Source organism: Ptiloglossa arizonensis, chromosome 12 (genome assembly GCF_051014685.1).
Source record: "Ptiloglossa arizonensis isolate GNS036 chromosome 12, iyPtiAriz1_principal, whole genome shotgun sequence".
NCBI lineage: Eukaryota > Metazoa > Arthropoda > Insecta > Hymenoptera > Colletidae > Ptiloglossa > Ptiloglossa arizonensis.
This window is the reverse complement of record NC_135059.1, coordinates 4194813-4211125: the sequence shown is the minus strand read 5'-3', so window position 1 is coordinate 4211125 and position 16313 is coordinate 4194813. Positions and strand designations below refer to the sequence as shown.

Sequence of the window (16313 nt, the reverse complement as noted above, 5' to 3'; positions counted from 1 at the left end):
AAAATTACGAATCGCAAGTACTGCATCGTCACCCTAAAAGAAATAAATAAATAAGTCGTGTCGTCGCATTCTCCGCCATTACGATAATGATATAGCCCGTGAACGTTAAGGGGAAATAACCGTGAAAAATTCACTCCCCCGAGGATAAACAAGAAACGTCAATATTCTATGGTCTCAGTAAGGCAACATTTTAAAAATTTTAGCGAGCCCAAACCTACGTCGGGTAAGCAGTGAAAATTCCGAGTTCTTTTTAACCATTTCGATGGTACTTTCCTTCCGAATATCCTCACGCGTAAACTTGACAATATTCGAATGATAAACAGATCGAGGACTATGGAAAAGTAACCACGTATCGAAGTACCATGGTTTTAGCTTCGTGCGAAAAAACTGTGTGTCACGATAACGACGTTAATCTTCGATCGAAACCAACGATCTATATGCTGCGATGGACATTCACGATTCTGATAGCGTGCGGTTGTCTACGACCGCCATCTTGGACATCCACGTTCAAAAAGATTTTGTACAACGTTTATACGGTTATTGTATTCCTTTTGACACAAAGTGTTCTGATTTCTCAAATTTTAGACATAGCTTTCAACGTCGAGAATCAAGACGAGTTCAGTGACAATTTCTACATGACTCTGGCGGTATTCGTTGGCTGTTGCAAGATGTGCAACTTCTTACTGAACCGAGAGAACGTTGCGGTTTTGATAAAAAAATTCCAGAAGAAACCGTTCTCGCCACTGAACATCGAGGAATCTGACATTCAGATGAGATGCGAGAAGATGATCGAGTAAGTCTGCCCTTTGATTCTCGTTAATTATGGTTGCAACGTTACGATCTCTATACAGAACGAATTGTGTTTCAATATGTTGATTCAAATTGATGTGACGTCAGATTTTCTATGCAGCGATATTTAAAAGTTACTATCGTCTCTTTTTACGCGCAAGCTTATAATTCTTTTGCTTATCATTTTGTAATACTATAGGAAAATAAATCAGTTACAGTGACTTAACTTGAAACTGATAAACTTGACTAGTTAACTGATAAACTTGACTAATAAACTAATGACTAATAAACTTGAAACGATCATAAAATATAACGATATATGTAGTCGCGTTTAAAGAAACATTGACGATAATAGATCCACGAGTAACATTAAATTAGAACGATTACATCGTTGGAAAATCTATGCTTTTACTTACTGGTATAATAACGTTGTTTTCCTCTCATTATTCGTACAATAATTCACGAAATGAATTATATGATTGTGCATAAGAAGGGTGAGTATGCGTAAAAAAATTGTCGCACAATTTACCTAAACTATTAGATACCATATGGCGAATGTTCCCAAAGTATGAGTCGCGGCTGAATCTAAAATAAGGAAACGTTGTGTCCGATTAATAGAATTATATATTAACTAAGTGCATTGGATACAAAATTTAAAAGTGGTGCAGCAGTATCTTTTATTCAAAATTCCTTTCCTCTTAAAATATGCATTACAAGGGAGTGGATTGTGAAAAATTACCGTTTTCGAAAGTGGATCACGACCTAGAAAAGTTTGCAAAACTCTGCTGTATGGTACACCATAAATATCTAATATCTACTACCATTAACCGACACAAGTAAAAGGGACGGACAAGTCGCGTTATTCGCTCTATGTATCTAATGTGTTTAATTCAAAAATATGTAGATAACTTGAATAAAAATATTTTGAAACCACTATTGTACACGATCAACTTTGAAAATTGAATCATTTAACTATAACGTTTCCTAATTGGAATTAGATGGATAATAAACAAATATACGTACTGTAAATTAACGGTGGTATCTTTACAGATGGAATACGATCGCTTACACAATTCTGGTTGAATCTTGCATTGTATGGATGTGGATGACATCGGTCTTCAGAGATTTTAAACACAGAAAATTAGCGTATCGCGCATGGTTACCTTACGATTACTCTTCTACGTTTTTGTTCGCTGTTGCTTACGTTCACCAAGCCATAGGAATAACGATCACCTCGCTATTCAACGTTGCTTACGACAGTCTGATCAGCGGTCTGTTGATTCACACGTGCTGTCAGCTGGAGATTCTCGGACATCGTCTGCAAAACATCACAAAAGATGACATTGACTCGGCGAAGCAGTGCGCTCATCACCATCACTGCATATACAAGTTAGTTTCCAAATTTTTCTTCGAAACTCAAAAAGAGAGGGCCAGAAATGATATAGAGTGTTTTAGTACCAGTTAGTTTCCAAATTTTTCTTCGAAACTCAAAAGGAGAGGGCCAGAAGTGATATCGAGTGTTTTAGTAAGTCATAGATCTAATTGTACTAAATCTGGACAAATTCATAACGAAACATCCCTTACTTCTGGTCTGCTCCTATTCTCGTTATTACTATACATTTCAAATGCCCTTGCCCTGTAACAAAATTCAAAATACTGTTATCAACCATTTGACGAACGTGCCCGAGTTAACTTGGCAAATAGAGTCACCCAAATAAATGAGCGATACCATGCTCGACGAAAGAAATACTAAAAAGTAAAAATAATAAATTGGAGCGTATGAAATTTAAAGCAAACAAAAACCAAAATAAGAAACCGTTAGGTCTTTTAAACCGATTATTAAACAAAATTCTGGGAAAAGTGGTTAATGAAAATAATTCTACTTTGATATTTCCCCCGAGATCATTGATTCTTGGGAACAAAGTAACACGAAATGAGAATAGGAATGAAAAATTTTAATAAATTTCAGTCCGCTTATAGTTATTGAAATTGTTGTAGATTTGCCACAATGGTGAACCAAACATTTAAAACGATAGCGTGCACTCAGTTTTTGGTAAGCACCTCGGTTGTTTGCTTCAACCTTTACCAATTGACGCAGCGAGATTTGGGCATAAGACTTATCGAGACGGTGTTCTTCTCGGCCTGTATGCTCACCGAGATATTTTATTACTGCTGGTACGGGAACGAAGTCAGACTGAAGGTTCATTTTTACGAATAAAATTGTTTAAACGTTTCAACGAAACTCTGAAATTTCACGCGACGATTTCCTCTACAGAGTCTCGAAGTTCCTAACATGATAATCGAAAGTGACTGGTTGTGTCTGGATATCAAAGCTAAGAAGATTCTCCTATTGATCATGCAACGTGCAATAGTGCCCATTGAATTCACAAGCATTCACGTTGTATCGATGAACCTCGAATCTTTCATGACTGTCAGTATGAAATAAGTCTATTATTTTTATAGGGTGTTGTTCAACGAGAACTCTGAGGTCCAATTATTAAACAGTATCGCAACTCGAGGTTGACCAAGTGGGACGAACGTGTCCCTCTGTGAAATAATTAAAAGAATTTTACTCGACATTTACCGAACATTCGAACAATTTTAATAAACGCACCAAATGACCATACATTTCTTAATCCTTATATATCTATTTATTGCAGTTACTCAAAACATCTTACTCGGTCTTCAACGTCCTTCAATAGGACCAATGGCGTCGCTGGAACGTGTAAGTTTTTCATGTCGTCGTACGAAAATCGATCTTCGATTCTCCGGGACAAAATAATGGAAAAGTCGATATAAAAATCAATAAATTCTACTTGAACTGTTCACGGTGTAATGTTAAAGATTGTCTTGCCTTTCTTGTAATGTCTACCTATGTGACGACTCGGATGAAATAACACTCGATGATGAACGTAAAACGCGTATTTGCAACGAACGTTGGAACGACAACGGTATCGTTCTTAAATACATTTATTCTCCGTTTGTCCACTGGAATCCTTTCTATTGGAAATTGTCTTTATCTGGATATTACTCGCGCAAAATGCAATTCTGCGTGCAACTGCAACGCGCGGACAGCGAACAGAATGTAAGAATTGTGTGTCAAGCGAGGGCTACATCGAAAGACATTAATAAGTAAGTGATATCGTACTCTTCTCTGCCATTACAATAATGACACAGTCCGTGAACTTAAAGAGAAAAATAATGGGAGAAGATAGATTTCTCCGCGGGTACAGAAAAAACGTCGATAATTTACAGTTTTCAATATAACGCTAACCTCTGTCCAACAGATAGCAAGAATTGCCCAAAACAGTGTCTCAGTTTCGTTCGTACATATTTTTCTAATCTATAACTTCCTTCACAGAGTTATCTAATCACCTTGTCTGTGTTTCTAACAAGAAAGGTAACCGTGGCCGACATTTCAAAGTACGCGATAAAATAATACGTCGCGATACCAACATCCTACTAATGAGACTGCAAAAATAAGAAAGATTCCTGGTGAAGTCGACGATGTACATACTACGATGGATGTTTATCTTAATTAGTTTGTGCGGTTGCTGTCCACCGTCTTCCTGGACGTCTCCGTCCAAAAGATTTTTATACACTCTATACTCGCTCACTATATTTTTCTTTACAAACAGTTATTTACTGACTCTGTTCCTGGACTTAATTATCAATGTTGACAATCAGAATGATTTCAACGATAACATCTACCTGACACTGGAGGTGTTCGTATCCTGTTGGAAAATGTACAACTTGGTAAAGAATCATAGAAATATTGCAAATTTGATCAACACACTTCAAGTGGGACCTTTGGCGCCAGCGAGCATCGATGAAATTGAGATCCAGGCGAGATTCGACAAATTTGCACAGTGAGTTACAGGTTAATGTTGCCATTGATGAAAAGGCAGTATCGGTAACGATTCGTTCATTTTTTTCGTGCTGTTCTAACGTTTCGCCGAGATTGCTTTAAGCTTCGTCGAGGAATACTTGTTACGTGTTTTTTGATCGGTTGGTTGACTGGTCGATGAAGCTAGTTTGTGATATTGGCGAAAGAACACAGTGTGCGGGTAGTTTCGGGTCCAGTCGGGTTCGAATGTTCACAATGTTCAGGTATTCAAGTTGAAAAATGGGTCGGGCAGTGTCGTGAAAGATCCCTCTCCCAACATATCTACTTCCTTGAGCAACCCCCATTATACCCACTTGTCTTTTACAAGTATTTACAAGAAAATCTTTTACAAGAAAATCTTTTACAAGAAAATTTTTTACAAGAAAATCTTTTACAAGAAAATCTTTTACAAGAAAATCTTTTACAAGAAAATCTTTTACAAGAAAATCTTTTACAAGAAAATCTTTTACAAGAAAATCTTTTACAAGAAAATGTTTTACAAGAAAATCTTTTACAAGAAAATTGTAAATTTAAAAAAACAGATGAAAGAGCAAAGAATTTAACCGTTTCTTGAGCAAGTATCCAAATCCACGACACTGCCCTAACTGTCTTTAAATTCGGATACATTACGAATTTTCGGGACTCGACTCGATTCGGAAAAAAATTTTCAATTCGATACAAATCCGAAATTCCATCCTTAACGCTCGATCGTTTCATTCAGAAGCACTTGAGCTTTGAACACTGTCGATCCAGTCGCTGTCAATGTTTAACGATAGTCTTTTTACAGATGCAACACAATTATTTACATGATTTTAGTGCTATCCCTTTTAATATGTATGATCGGGACGTCGAGCTTCACAGATTTCAAAACGAGAAAATTAACATCCCCGGCATGGGTACCTTATGATTACTCTTCGTTTTTCTCATTTACTGTTACCTACGTTTGTCAAAATATCAGTTTAACGTTCTGCTCGTTCTGTAACGTTGCCGGTGATTCTCTGCTCAGCGGTCTGCTAATACACATATTCTGTCAGTTGGAAATACTCGGGCATCGTCTGAAAAATATAAAAGATGAGAACAACTCGGTGAAACAGTGTGCCCGCCTTCACGATCGCATATACAAGTTAGTCTCCCGTTTGTTTACCATAATTGGAAATTTATAGTTTCTTCAACCAGTTGCAGCACAAGTTATTAGATTCAAATATAGTGTTACAAAAAAATTGTTATTTTTGTAAAAAAAGATGTCATTGAATCACGGATAAATTTCTTTTCTTAACCTTAGAGCATTCCTTCGCTCGACTATACATTCGGAAAATTTTTTGGGTAAAAAATATCCCGAATGCATCGAACTCGTGTTTTTAACTTCACAATGCAACGACTAACGTAAAAGAAAAGCATCTATTACAGCTTTGACCCTTAAATGCATTGTTTTACTCAAAAGTTACAAAGAAAATTGAACAAAATTATATTTCGCTTTAGAATAAGTAAATATTGAATAGAAAATACAGTGATAACATCTACATGAACAAAATATAAATATGTTGCACTTCTGCAACCATATGCATTTCAAGATTAATTATAAAAGAAATACTACGATGATGCGATGAGTCGATAAAGATCCGAGGAACGCACTAAAGTTAAGTTTTGGTTTGTTAAGAAATAACGTTTCGATGAAAAATTGATTTTTAAGTGGACTTTTGTCCATAGAAACCGATCACCTACAAATTTGGTGCAGTAAGAGATATTCGACTACCGTTTATTCGGATAATTGTCCACTGCATTATTATATTGACAATTTTCGCAAATTCACTGCTTCAGAGAAACAAAATCAAAGGTACCGAAATAGAAACACGCTCGATGAAACAATTTCTTCCGACGTTATTACAGATTCGCCACAATGGTGTACGAAGAATTTAAATTGACAATATGTGTTCAGTTTCTAGTAAGCACATTGACACTGTGCATTGAACTTTATCGTTTGTCGCAACTAGAACGGAGTTTAAAATATATCTCAACGGTGCTCTTCACAAGCTGTACGTTTATTCAGATACTGTACTACTGTTGGTACGGCAACGAAGTCCGATTCAAGGTTCCATCTTTCGATAAAGAATTCGATTCGAAAGTAAAAGAAACATGACAATTTTACGCAAAATTTTCCTCTATAGAGTCTCGAAATTCCCAACATGGTAATTGAAAGTAACTGGTCGACTTTGGATATCGGCGCTAAGAAGACACTCTTAATTATTATGATACGTGCAACGATGCCCATCGAATTCAGAAGCGGTCACGTTGCATCAATGAACCTCGCGTCTTTTATGGTCGTCAGTATAAAATCAATATATTTTCTTTAGGTACTCTAATTATCGATAGATCCTTGTCTCTTTGCCGCTGAAATTGAAACACTTCCACATCAAATTTGTAAACGTTTCTTGTTCTCAATATTTCTGTTTCTCGATCTGCAAGGGGGACAAAATTTTTTTCAAAAAAATACACGTTCCGTTACAAACGAGTTCGTGAAATTGAATCTCTTGCATTCTTTAAACAAATTCGTAACTAACCAAATGGTCGTATTAAACTCTTCTAATTTCGCACGAACGTATCGTATTTTAATTCCATAAAAAATTCCTAATATGGTATGCAGAATACGATAATAAAAGTATAGTAATAAACGTGTGTTTATTATAGATACTCAAGACTTCTTATTCGGTATATAATATGCTTCAACAAGGTCGATAATAGAAGAGCAACGGTGATTGTTAGAAACTATCTTTTGATCCTCCAGAACGAAATAATGGAGGAGAGACTAGACAAGAAAACAATAAAGTAATTTTCAGATGTTTGAAAATTGTACCGCAGTATGTAGAGTCCTAGATACGAATTCCAATAAATTTGGTTGAAAATCGTTAATATTGTAACTCCAGAGTCTAAACTTGAAATGGTTTCTCTCGTCGTCTCTGAAACGAAATCGAAATCGACGACTGATGTAAAAATCTCGTATTCGAAACGAGTGGCGAAACATAAGAACGATAACAGATTATTCCGCGCGGTTCAAACATTTATCCATCATTGAGAACATTTGGTGCATTAAATTCCTCTTTAGCATTTTATGTTTCAAAGAATGTGTCGTCGACTTTTTCCATTTCTATTTTTAATGCTATCTTGCACGAGATTGCAAAGCAAAACAGTAATACGAACGGTAAGGTAGCATTACTATATACAACAAGTGTATCCTTACTCGTAAAAAATGTAAATATGCAAGTAGCGTAGTCCTATTCTCTGTCTTTACAATAATAATGTAGCTCGTAAATCTGACGGGAAAATAGCGGGAGGAGATCGACTCTTCTGCAAGTATTGCAAACGAAAAGTCGATATTCTATAGTCTTCAGTAATACGTAAACCTTTCGTCCAGTGAAGAGTCAGTATCGTGTACCAGCGTTTTAAACAGTAATCCGATCGAAGTGCACGTTTCGAAGTGTCTGACAACTCTTGATAGATCTTCAATCTGGATCGAAACGAACGCGAAGTTCAACGATACGATTGCTGTGTAATCTCTTGCTAACGTATACGCTGAAATAAGAAGATTTTGTAAAATTGATAATGCGCATACTACGATGGGAGTTCATGTTACTCAATTTGTGCGGCTGCTCGCGTCCATTCTCCTGGACATCGCCGCCGAAAAAATTCCTTTACAACACATATACGGTTTTTTTGTTTTTCGTGACGCAACTTTTCTTGCTAACATTGATCTTGGATCTAGTTTTCAACGTTGACAATCAGGACGATTTCAGCGACAATTTCTACTTCACATTGGAGATCATTGCCTGCTCCTGGAAACTGTACAGCATATCGAAGAATCAAGGCCATTACGCAATAATGGTCCGCACCCTCGAAGAGGAACCGTTGGCGCCGATAAATATCGACGAGATCGAGATTCGTACGAGATTCGACAAACTCGCACAGTGAGTCTGTGCTTAAATTGTCGTTAACGATAGCAGAGTTAGTAAGAATCGTTTCATTTTTCTGCACTGTTCCGATCGTTTCGACAAGATCGCAATAAGTTTCGTCTGGAATCCGACGATCGCCAATAAATATTCTTTTTTTCAGTAAAACGTACGATTAATTAACGAAACTAGGCTGCAGTGTTGTCAAAACCGAAGAACAGTGTTCCACTGTAACTCGACCCTTACATCCAGGATCATCAAAACGAGATTCGTTGCAGATATAACCTTCCGAGTTTGACAAAAGCATTTTTCCAGATTGAACGCGATCGCCTACACGAGTTCACTGGTAGTCTGTGCAACCAGCATGATTGCAACGCCGATTTTGACAGATTTTACAGGAAGAAAGTTGTGCTGTCGAGCGTGGCTTCCATACGATTACACCGCACCCCTTATCTTCATCGTCACGTACATTTACCAAGCTATCAGTATTTCGATCTGCGCACTTTTAAACGTTGCCGGCGATTGTCTGTTCAGTGGGCTGCTGATTCACACGTACTGTCTCTTCGAAATACTCGGAAGTCGATTGAAAAATATTGCAAACGATAAAAACGTTTCGGCGAAACAGTGTGTTCGTCTCCATAATCATATAAACAAGTTGGTCTCTCCATTTTTCTTTTTAGCAACTTGACTATTTCTAAACAGAGTATTCACCTTTTTAACATATACACAGCTCGTGTTATAAATTCGTATTATATATTTAAAGACAAAGTATCAGCCTCTTGGTGGTTTAATAGAAATTTTATTATATCGAAATATCGTTTTTCTTCCTTGAACGCAGACTTCTGAAAAAATTTGTCTCGTGGGTTTATTGCTCCACGGATACAAGTTTAACAGTCTGTACGTATAATTAGTCTGGATGAAATAATTTTTTCTCTGTCATTGTAGATTTGCCACGACGGTAAGCGAAGAATTCAAATCAATAATATTTATTCAGTTTCTGGTGAGTACGGCAATACTCTGCGTCGAGTTGTATCGTTTAACGCGACGAAAACTGGACTCCAGATTTGTCGATACAATCATATATGGAAGTTGCTCGCTTCTACAGATATTGTTCTACTGTTGGTACGGGAACGAAGTTCGAGAAAAGGTTCCTTCTTAAGAAGTAGAATTTAACTTTTATTCGATACACCGCGATTTCATGCAGAACTTTTCGCTGTTTAGAGTCTAAATATCACCGATATGATAATCGAAAGTAACTGGGCGTTTTTGGATAACGGTTCGAAAAAAATTCTCCTAATGATTATGAAACGCGCAACGGTACCCATCGAATTCAGAAGCATTTACATTGCATCGATGAACCTTGCGTCTTTTATGGCAGTGAGTATAAAATAAATATATTAGCTTGTTCAATAAGTTTTGTCGTTCGATAAAACAGTACTGTTCAATGTAGTACTGTTCAAGAAGTTTTAACGGACGATAAAACTTATTGAGCAACCTAGTACTGTACTGTTCAATTGGTTTTATAAAACAGTACTGTTCAATGTAGTACTGTTCAATAAGTTTTATCAAACAGTACTGTTCAATGTAATACTGTTCAAGAAGTTTTAATGAACGATAAAACTTATTGAGCAATCTAGTACTGTACTGTTCAAATGTTTTGTAAAACAGTACTGTTCAATGTAGTACTGTTCAATGTAGTACTGTTCAATATGTTTTATAAAACAGTACTGTTCAATGTAGTACTATTCAATGTAGTACTGTTCAATGTAGTACTGTTCAATGTAGTACTGTTCAATGTAGTTCTGTTCAATGTAGTACTGTTCAATGTAGTACTCTTCAAGAAGTTTTATCGCACGACAAAACTTATTAAACAATCTTTTACTTCCTTGAACAGCATTAGACAACCGTTTTATCAGAGCACAGAAATATATGTACCTATTTTGGATTCAGAGCATACTTTGAATTTATTATAATATCTGAAATTAACGTATAACCATATATGTACAACTGTTTTATGTGTTCGTTTTAAATTTATAAAACATACAAATTTTACACGTGCATTCAGACTTTTAGAACAGTTGTCGTATGCTTACAAAAGTAGTAAAAATTGTAAAGTAGAATTTCGCAAATTTCTGATACAAGAATACACGATGGAGATCGCCGATTAGAGGCTTTAAATCATCAATACCTGTTAATAGTTGCTCAAGGCATCTTACTCGGCGTATAACGTGTTACAACAAGGGCAGGAATAATACGACCAACCGTGAGATTTCCTCAGTATTATTACACGATTATCTTTCAATCCTGCAGAACAACATAGACGTAGAGATTAGAAAGAAAGGAGAAAATGATCTACTTGCAGACAAGTGAAAACTATATGTACCGGAGTATGTATGTAGAACTCAATACTAGGTATGAAAATTAATAAATTCTATTGAAAGTTGTTAACGTTTCAACGACAGAGTATTACTTGCCTTTGTCAAAATCGTGCCTCTTGTCATAGTTGAGACGAAGTAAAATTCAACCATTCTCGTAGAACGTGTACTTGAAACGAACGGAGTGAAGCAACAACGAAAAAACATTTTGATTCGGTCAATTACTCTTTAACATTTTACACAGATTTCAAGAATTGTCGTCTAGTTTCTTCTATTTCGTTTCTTAACGTGAAACGTAAGTCCGCAATTCATTGCAAGGAGAAACAGTATAAGGAAAGTGGAAAAGAATTACGAATCATAAACGTATCCTAGCCCTTCAAATGTGTAAATAAGTAAATAGCGTTGTTTTATTCTCCGACGTTACCCTAATGATACGGCTGTGAATTGAAAGGTAAAGTAGTGGGAGAAAATTGACTCGTCTGCGAGTTCAGAAGAAACGTCGATACTCTATAGTCTTCATTAACACCTGAACCTTCGATCGGTAAAGAGACGCAATCGCGGAGGACAGATCGTTCGTTTCGTTCGTATTCATCGCTTGGAATTCAATGCGAATAACGATAAACGTAGAGTTTCCACTTTTTAGAGTGCGATGTAAAGTGTTTATCGCGTGATCGATGTTTCAAAGGGTAAGCTGTCGGAGGTGTAAATATCGAGGTACGCAATAACGTGATAAAACTCCAGTTCGAAATGTAACGGATCTAAAATTCGTAATAGAACGCAGTTGTTGAACAACCTATTGCCAATGTAGACGTAAAAACAAGAAGAATTTTTCGTTTCGATAATGCATATACTACGATGGGAGTTAATTCTTCTTGGTTTGTGTGGTTGTTGGCGGCCAATCTCTTGGACGTCTAAGTCTAAAAAGATTTTGTACACCGTGTGTACGATAGTTTCCTTCTCCTTACTATACAGCTTCTTGTCATCCTTAATTTTGGACTTAATTTTCAACGTTAACAACCAGGAGGATTTCAGTGAAAACATCTACATAACGTTGGAGGTAATTACATCCTGCTGGAAATTCTACATCTTTCTGACGAATCACAGAAATTATGAAATTGTGATCGACACCCTGCAAGCGGAACCATTGGCGCCAGTGAACATCAATGAACTCGAAACCCGAACGAGATTCGACAAACTCGCACAGTGAGTCTGTGCTTAAATTATTCTTACTAATAAACAGCGTTAGTGGCAATCGTTTCAATTTTTTCCTCCATTCCGTTCCTTTTGGCAAGATTGCATCTAAGCTTCGTTTGGAATCCAACGATCATCAATCTCTAGTTCTTTTTTGGTAAATCAGCCGATCAATTAACGAAACTAGATCGCAATGCTGCCAAAAGCAAAACTGATTGTAGTAATACTTTCCCAAGTTCAACGAAAGCATTTTTTCAGATTAAACACGGTTGCGTACACGAGTTCACTGGTGGTATGTATAATCAGTTTGATAGTGACGCCGATTTTAACAGATTTCAAAGGAAGAAAGTTATCCTGTCGATTATGGCTTCCCTACGATTATACCGCTCCCCTTACCTTCATCGTCACGTACATTTATCAATCTGCGAGTATAATAATGTGCGCACTTATGAACGTTGCCAGCGATTGCCTGTTCAGCGGGCTACTGATCCACACGTACTGTCTTTTCGAAATACTCGGAAGTCGATTGAAAAATATTGCAAACGATAAAAACGTTTCAGCGAAACAATGTGTACGGCTTCATAATCGTATATACAAGTTGGTTTTCCTTTTTCTTCTTTCTAGCAATTTGGAAATTTATTACCGGAGAACCTACCCTTTTATCCAGTCACAGATCGTGTTATCAATTCAGACGTAAATTTAATTATATCGAGAATATCGTCTTCCTTTCGTAAATTCGGACTTGTCAAAAAGAAACGTCTCTGTTAACAAACTTCTCCAAATTCGATAACTGTATCGCGAGTTCACTGTTCCCCAGAAATAAGTTTAAGTCTACGTAGTATGTACGATTGGTCTCGGTGAAATAATTTCAAACATTTTGATTGTAGATTCGCGAGGATGGTGAACAAAGAATTCAAGTCAATAATATTTATTCAGTTTGTCGCGAGCACGGCGGTACTGTGCGTTGAACTGTACCGTTTGACACGACGAAAACTGGACTCCAGATTTATCGATACAATCATATACGGAAGCTGCTCGTTATGGCAGATACTGTTCTACTGTTGGTACGGGAACGAAGTCCGAGAGAAGGTTCCTTCTTAAAACGTAGAATTTAACGTTTAATCGATACACCGCGATTTCACGCAAAACTTTTCGCTGTTTAGAGTCTCAATATTGTTGACTTGATAATCGAATGCAACTGGACATCATTTGATAACAGTTCGAAGAAGTTTCTTCTAATGATTATGAAGCGTGCAACGATACCCATCGAATTTAAAAGCATTTACATTGCATCGCTGAACCTCGCGTCTTTCATGGCAGTGAGTATAATGCAAACATACTTTTTCGTTGCACAGCTCTTCTATGAAATTACATAATTCTAACGATCGATCAAGGGTGTGCAAGCTTTCGAAATTCGAGTATTTTTATGTAGAATAAAGTCTCGTTGAAATAAACAAACATTTTAACGAATTTATTCGGATTGAACTAGTCGGATAAAAGCACTCCTCTTTTTTATTCGAATACTTATTCATGTGCACTTTCGACCATAATATGTATTTTTACTGGTGTTTTTGTAATGCACAAGTGATACGTGTATTTTGGATTTGGAGTACACTGTGAATTTATTACTACATTTAAAATTTTTTAGTCTCCATATTTTTTACAACTGTTTCATTCGTTTGTATTAAATATGTAGAGTATACAACTTTCTCGTATGTTTCTTATTAGTATTGGTAAAATTGTACAAATTTGTAGATTTATAAATTTCTTAAAACACATGGAATATAAAATTGCATCACTTTGCGAGTGACAGTATTCTATAGTTTTTTTCGACCTCCTTATCGAAAAGTCAGTTGCAATCTTTCGGAAATTTCCAATTCAAAAGTGCACGATGCAAATCACAAATTAGAAACTTTAAATTCTGAATATCTTTTCGTTAACAGTTACTCAAGACCTCTTATTCGGTGTATAACGTGTTACAACGTGGACAGGAATAACGCGAAGAACCTGCAGATTTTCTCGGTATTATCATACAACTGTTTTTCAATCCTGGGGAACAAAATAGTTGTGCAAATTGGAAAAGAAAGAAGGAGACTATTTACTCGAAGACGAATGAAAATTAGATGTACCTGAGTATGTGTGTAGAATGCAATACGAGGTATTAAATTTAATAAATTTTGTTGAAAACTGTTAACATTGCACCAATATGGAATATTAATGTTACTATTGCTCGCCATTGTTAAAATTCTGCCTCTTGTCATAGCCGAGGTGACGTCAAGTTCGACGATTTACGTAAAACACGTATTTGAAAAGAATGAAGGGACAATTCTTACGGTTCACAAATTTATCGTCCATTTTCTATTAAAAACGTTCAGTCGATTTCTATTCAACGTTTTATGTTTCAAGAATTGTTGTTGGTCTTTTCTATATTTTTCCTAAAGCGAACCGTAACTGCGTTACATTGCAAGGAAAAATATTATAAGGAAAGTAAGAGAGAATTGGGAATCGTAAATGTATCGTTGCTCTTAAACAGTGTAAATAAATAAATAGCGTCGTATAATTCTCCGCTTTTACGCTAGTAATAGACCCGTGGATCGAAGGAAAAGCTAACGAGAGAAAATTGACTGTTCTGTGGATAGAGAAGGAACTCGGTATTCTATAGTCTTCATTCAGTTCTGAACCTTAATCCGGTAAAGAGTCATAATCGCGGAAGACAAACTATTCCTTTCGTTCGTGTTTTCATCGTTTGGAATTCATCGCACCGACGAAGGCGCTTTGATAGATATTTCTCAAAGAGTAAGCTATTCGAAGCCTGTAGATCTAAATACACAATAACGTGATCGAACTTCGGCTCGAAATGTAACCAATCCGAGATTCGTAGAAGATCGCGTTCTTTTGTACAACTTCTTGCTAACGTTATACGCAGACATAAGAATTACCGTATCGATAATGCACCTACTACGATGGGTGTTCATGATTCTCAGTTTGTGTGGCTGTTGGCGACCATTTTCTTGGACGTCGCAGCGCAAAAAGCATTTGTACATCATATGTACGATTGCTTCTTTGCTTTTCCTACACAGCTTCTTGTTATCCCTAATATTGGACTTAATTCTCAACGTTGATAATCAGGAAGATTTCAGCGATAACATCTATATAACGCTGGAGGCTTTTGCATCCTGCTGGAAATTATGCATGATAGTAAAGAATCACAGAAATTATGCAATTTTGATCGGTATTCTACAAGAGGAACCTCTGGCGCCAGTGAACACCGACGAAATCAAAACTCAAACGAGATTCGACAAACTAGCGCAGTGAGTCTGTGCTTAATTTCTCGTTAATAGTAAACAGTGGTAGTAATAATCGTTTCAGTGTTTTTCGAACTTCTTCGTTCTTTGAGCAAAATTGCTGTAAGTATCGTCGAGAATCTAACGATCATCAATCGCCGATTTTTTAATCGATGAGTCGATCAATTTAAAAAACTGAGCTGCAATAGTGTCGAAACCGAAGAACAGTGTTCCAGTATAAGTTGATTTCTTACATGTGCGAACTGAGACGAGGCTAATCGTAGAAAATACCTAGTTGAGTTTGACAATTGCACTTTTACAGACGGACAACAATTGTGTACGCGATTCTACTGGGATTGCTCGTAATCCTTTTAATTACGACGCCGATCTTCGCGGATTTCGCAAAAAGAAAATTAACCTGTCGAGGATGGTTCCCCTACGATTATTCCACACCTCTTACGTATATTATCACTCACGTTTATCAATCTATATGTATAACGATCTCCGCATATTTGAACGTTGCTGGCGATTGTCTGTTCAGCGGTCTACTGATACACACCTACTGCCTTTTCGAGATACTGGGACATCGTCTGAAAAATATTATAAACAATGGAAACGATTCAGCGAAACAGTGTGCTCGTCTGCACAACCACATATACAAGTTGGTCCCTCATTTTGTTCGTACAATTTGAAAATTCACGACAACGAAATCCAAAATTATCAATTAACGACAAAGTATTACGTTCTCAGAAGTCATAAATTCGTTCAGCTCCGATTCGTTTCGAATTCCATGGAACGATAAATATTATTTATTGTCGAGTGTGACTGTATTGAACCTATTGGCGAC

The 16313-nt window shown here is 36.6% G+C and overlaps 2 protein-coding genes across 2 annotated transcripts; both read left to right on the top strand.

Moving 5' to 3' along the window:
- The first annotated feature begins 8272 nt into the window (after positions 1–8272).
- LOC143153028 (odorant receptor Or1-like) lies at positions 8273–10868 on the top strand. Its single transcript, XM_076323776.1, has 9 exons — positions 8273–8609; positions 8671–8675; positions 8809–8846; positions 8932–9240; positions 9297–9384; positions 9455–9513; positions 9562–9751; positions 9838–9993; positions 10815–10868. The coding sequence occupies exons 1-9, from the start codon at positions 8273–8275 to the stop codon at positions 10866–10868; spliced, it is 1236 nt and encodes a 411-aa protein (XP_076179891.1).
- A 1507-nt stretch (positions 10869–12375) lies between these two features.
- Positions 12376–14179, top strand: LOC143153027 (odorant receptor Or1-like). Its single transcript, XM_076323775.1, has 6 exons — positions 12376–12753; positions 12807–12912; positions 13000–13024; positions 13070–13271; positions 13346–13501; positions 14126–14179. Exons 1-6 carry the CDS (start codon positions 12376–12378, stop codon positions 14177–14179), a joined length of 921 nt encoding a protein of 306 aa, XP_076179890.1.
- The last annotated feature ends 2134 nt before the right edge of the window (positions 14180–16313 follow it).

Bases quoted from the DNA above. Each gene is read 5' to 3' on its own strand.
- LOC143153028 (XM_076323776.1), top strand. From the start codon at position 8,273: ATGCGCATACTACGATGGGAGTTCATGTTACTCAATTTGTGCGGCTGC. The intron at 9,514-9,561 runs GTACGTATAATT...CTGTCATTGTAG, and splicing joins GGATACAAGTTTAACAGTCT to ATTTGCCACGACGGTAAGCG. The intron at 9,752-9,837 runs GTTCGAGAAAAG...TTCGCTGTTTAG, and splicing joins ACTGTTGGTACGGGAACGAA to AGTCTAAATATCACCGATAT.
- LOC143153027 (XM_076323775.1), top strand. From the start codon at position 12,376: ATGCTGCCAAAAGCAAAACTGATTGTAGTAATACTTTCCCAAGTTCAA. The intron at 13,272-13,345 runs GTTCCTTCTTAA...TTCGCTGTTTAG, and splicing joins GGAACGAAGTCCGAGAGAAG to AGTCTCAATATTGTTGACTT. The intron at 13,502-14,125 runs GTGAGTATAATG...TTTCGTTAACAG, and splicing joins ACCTCGCGTCTTTCATGGCA to TTACTCAAGACCTCTTATTC.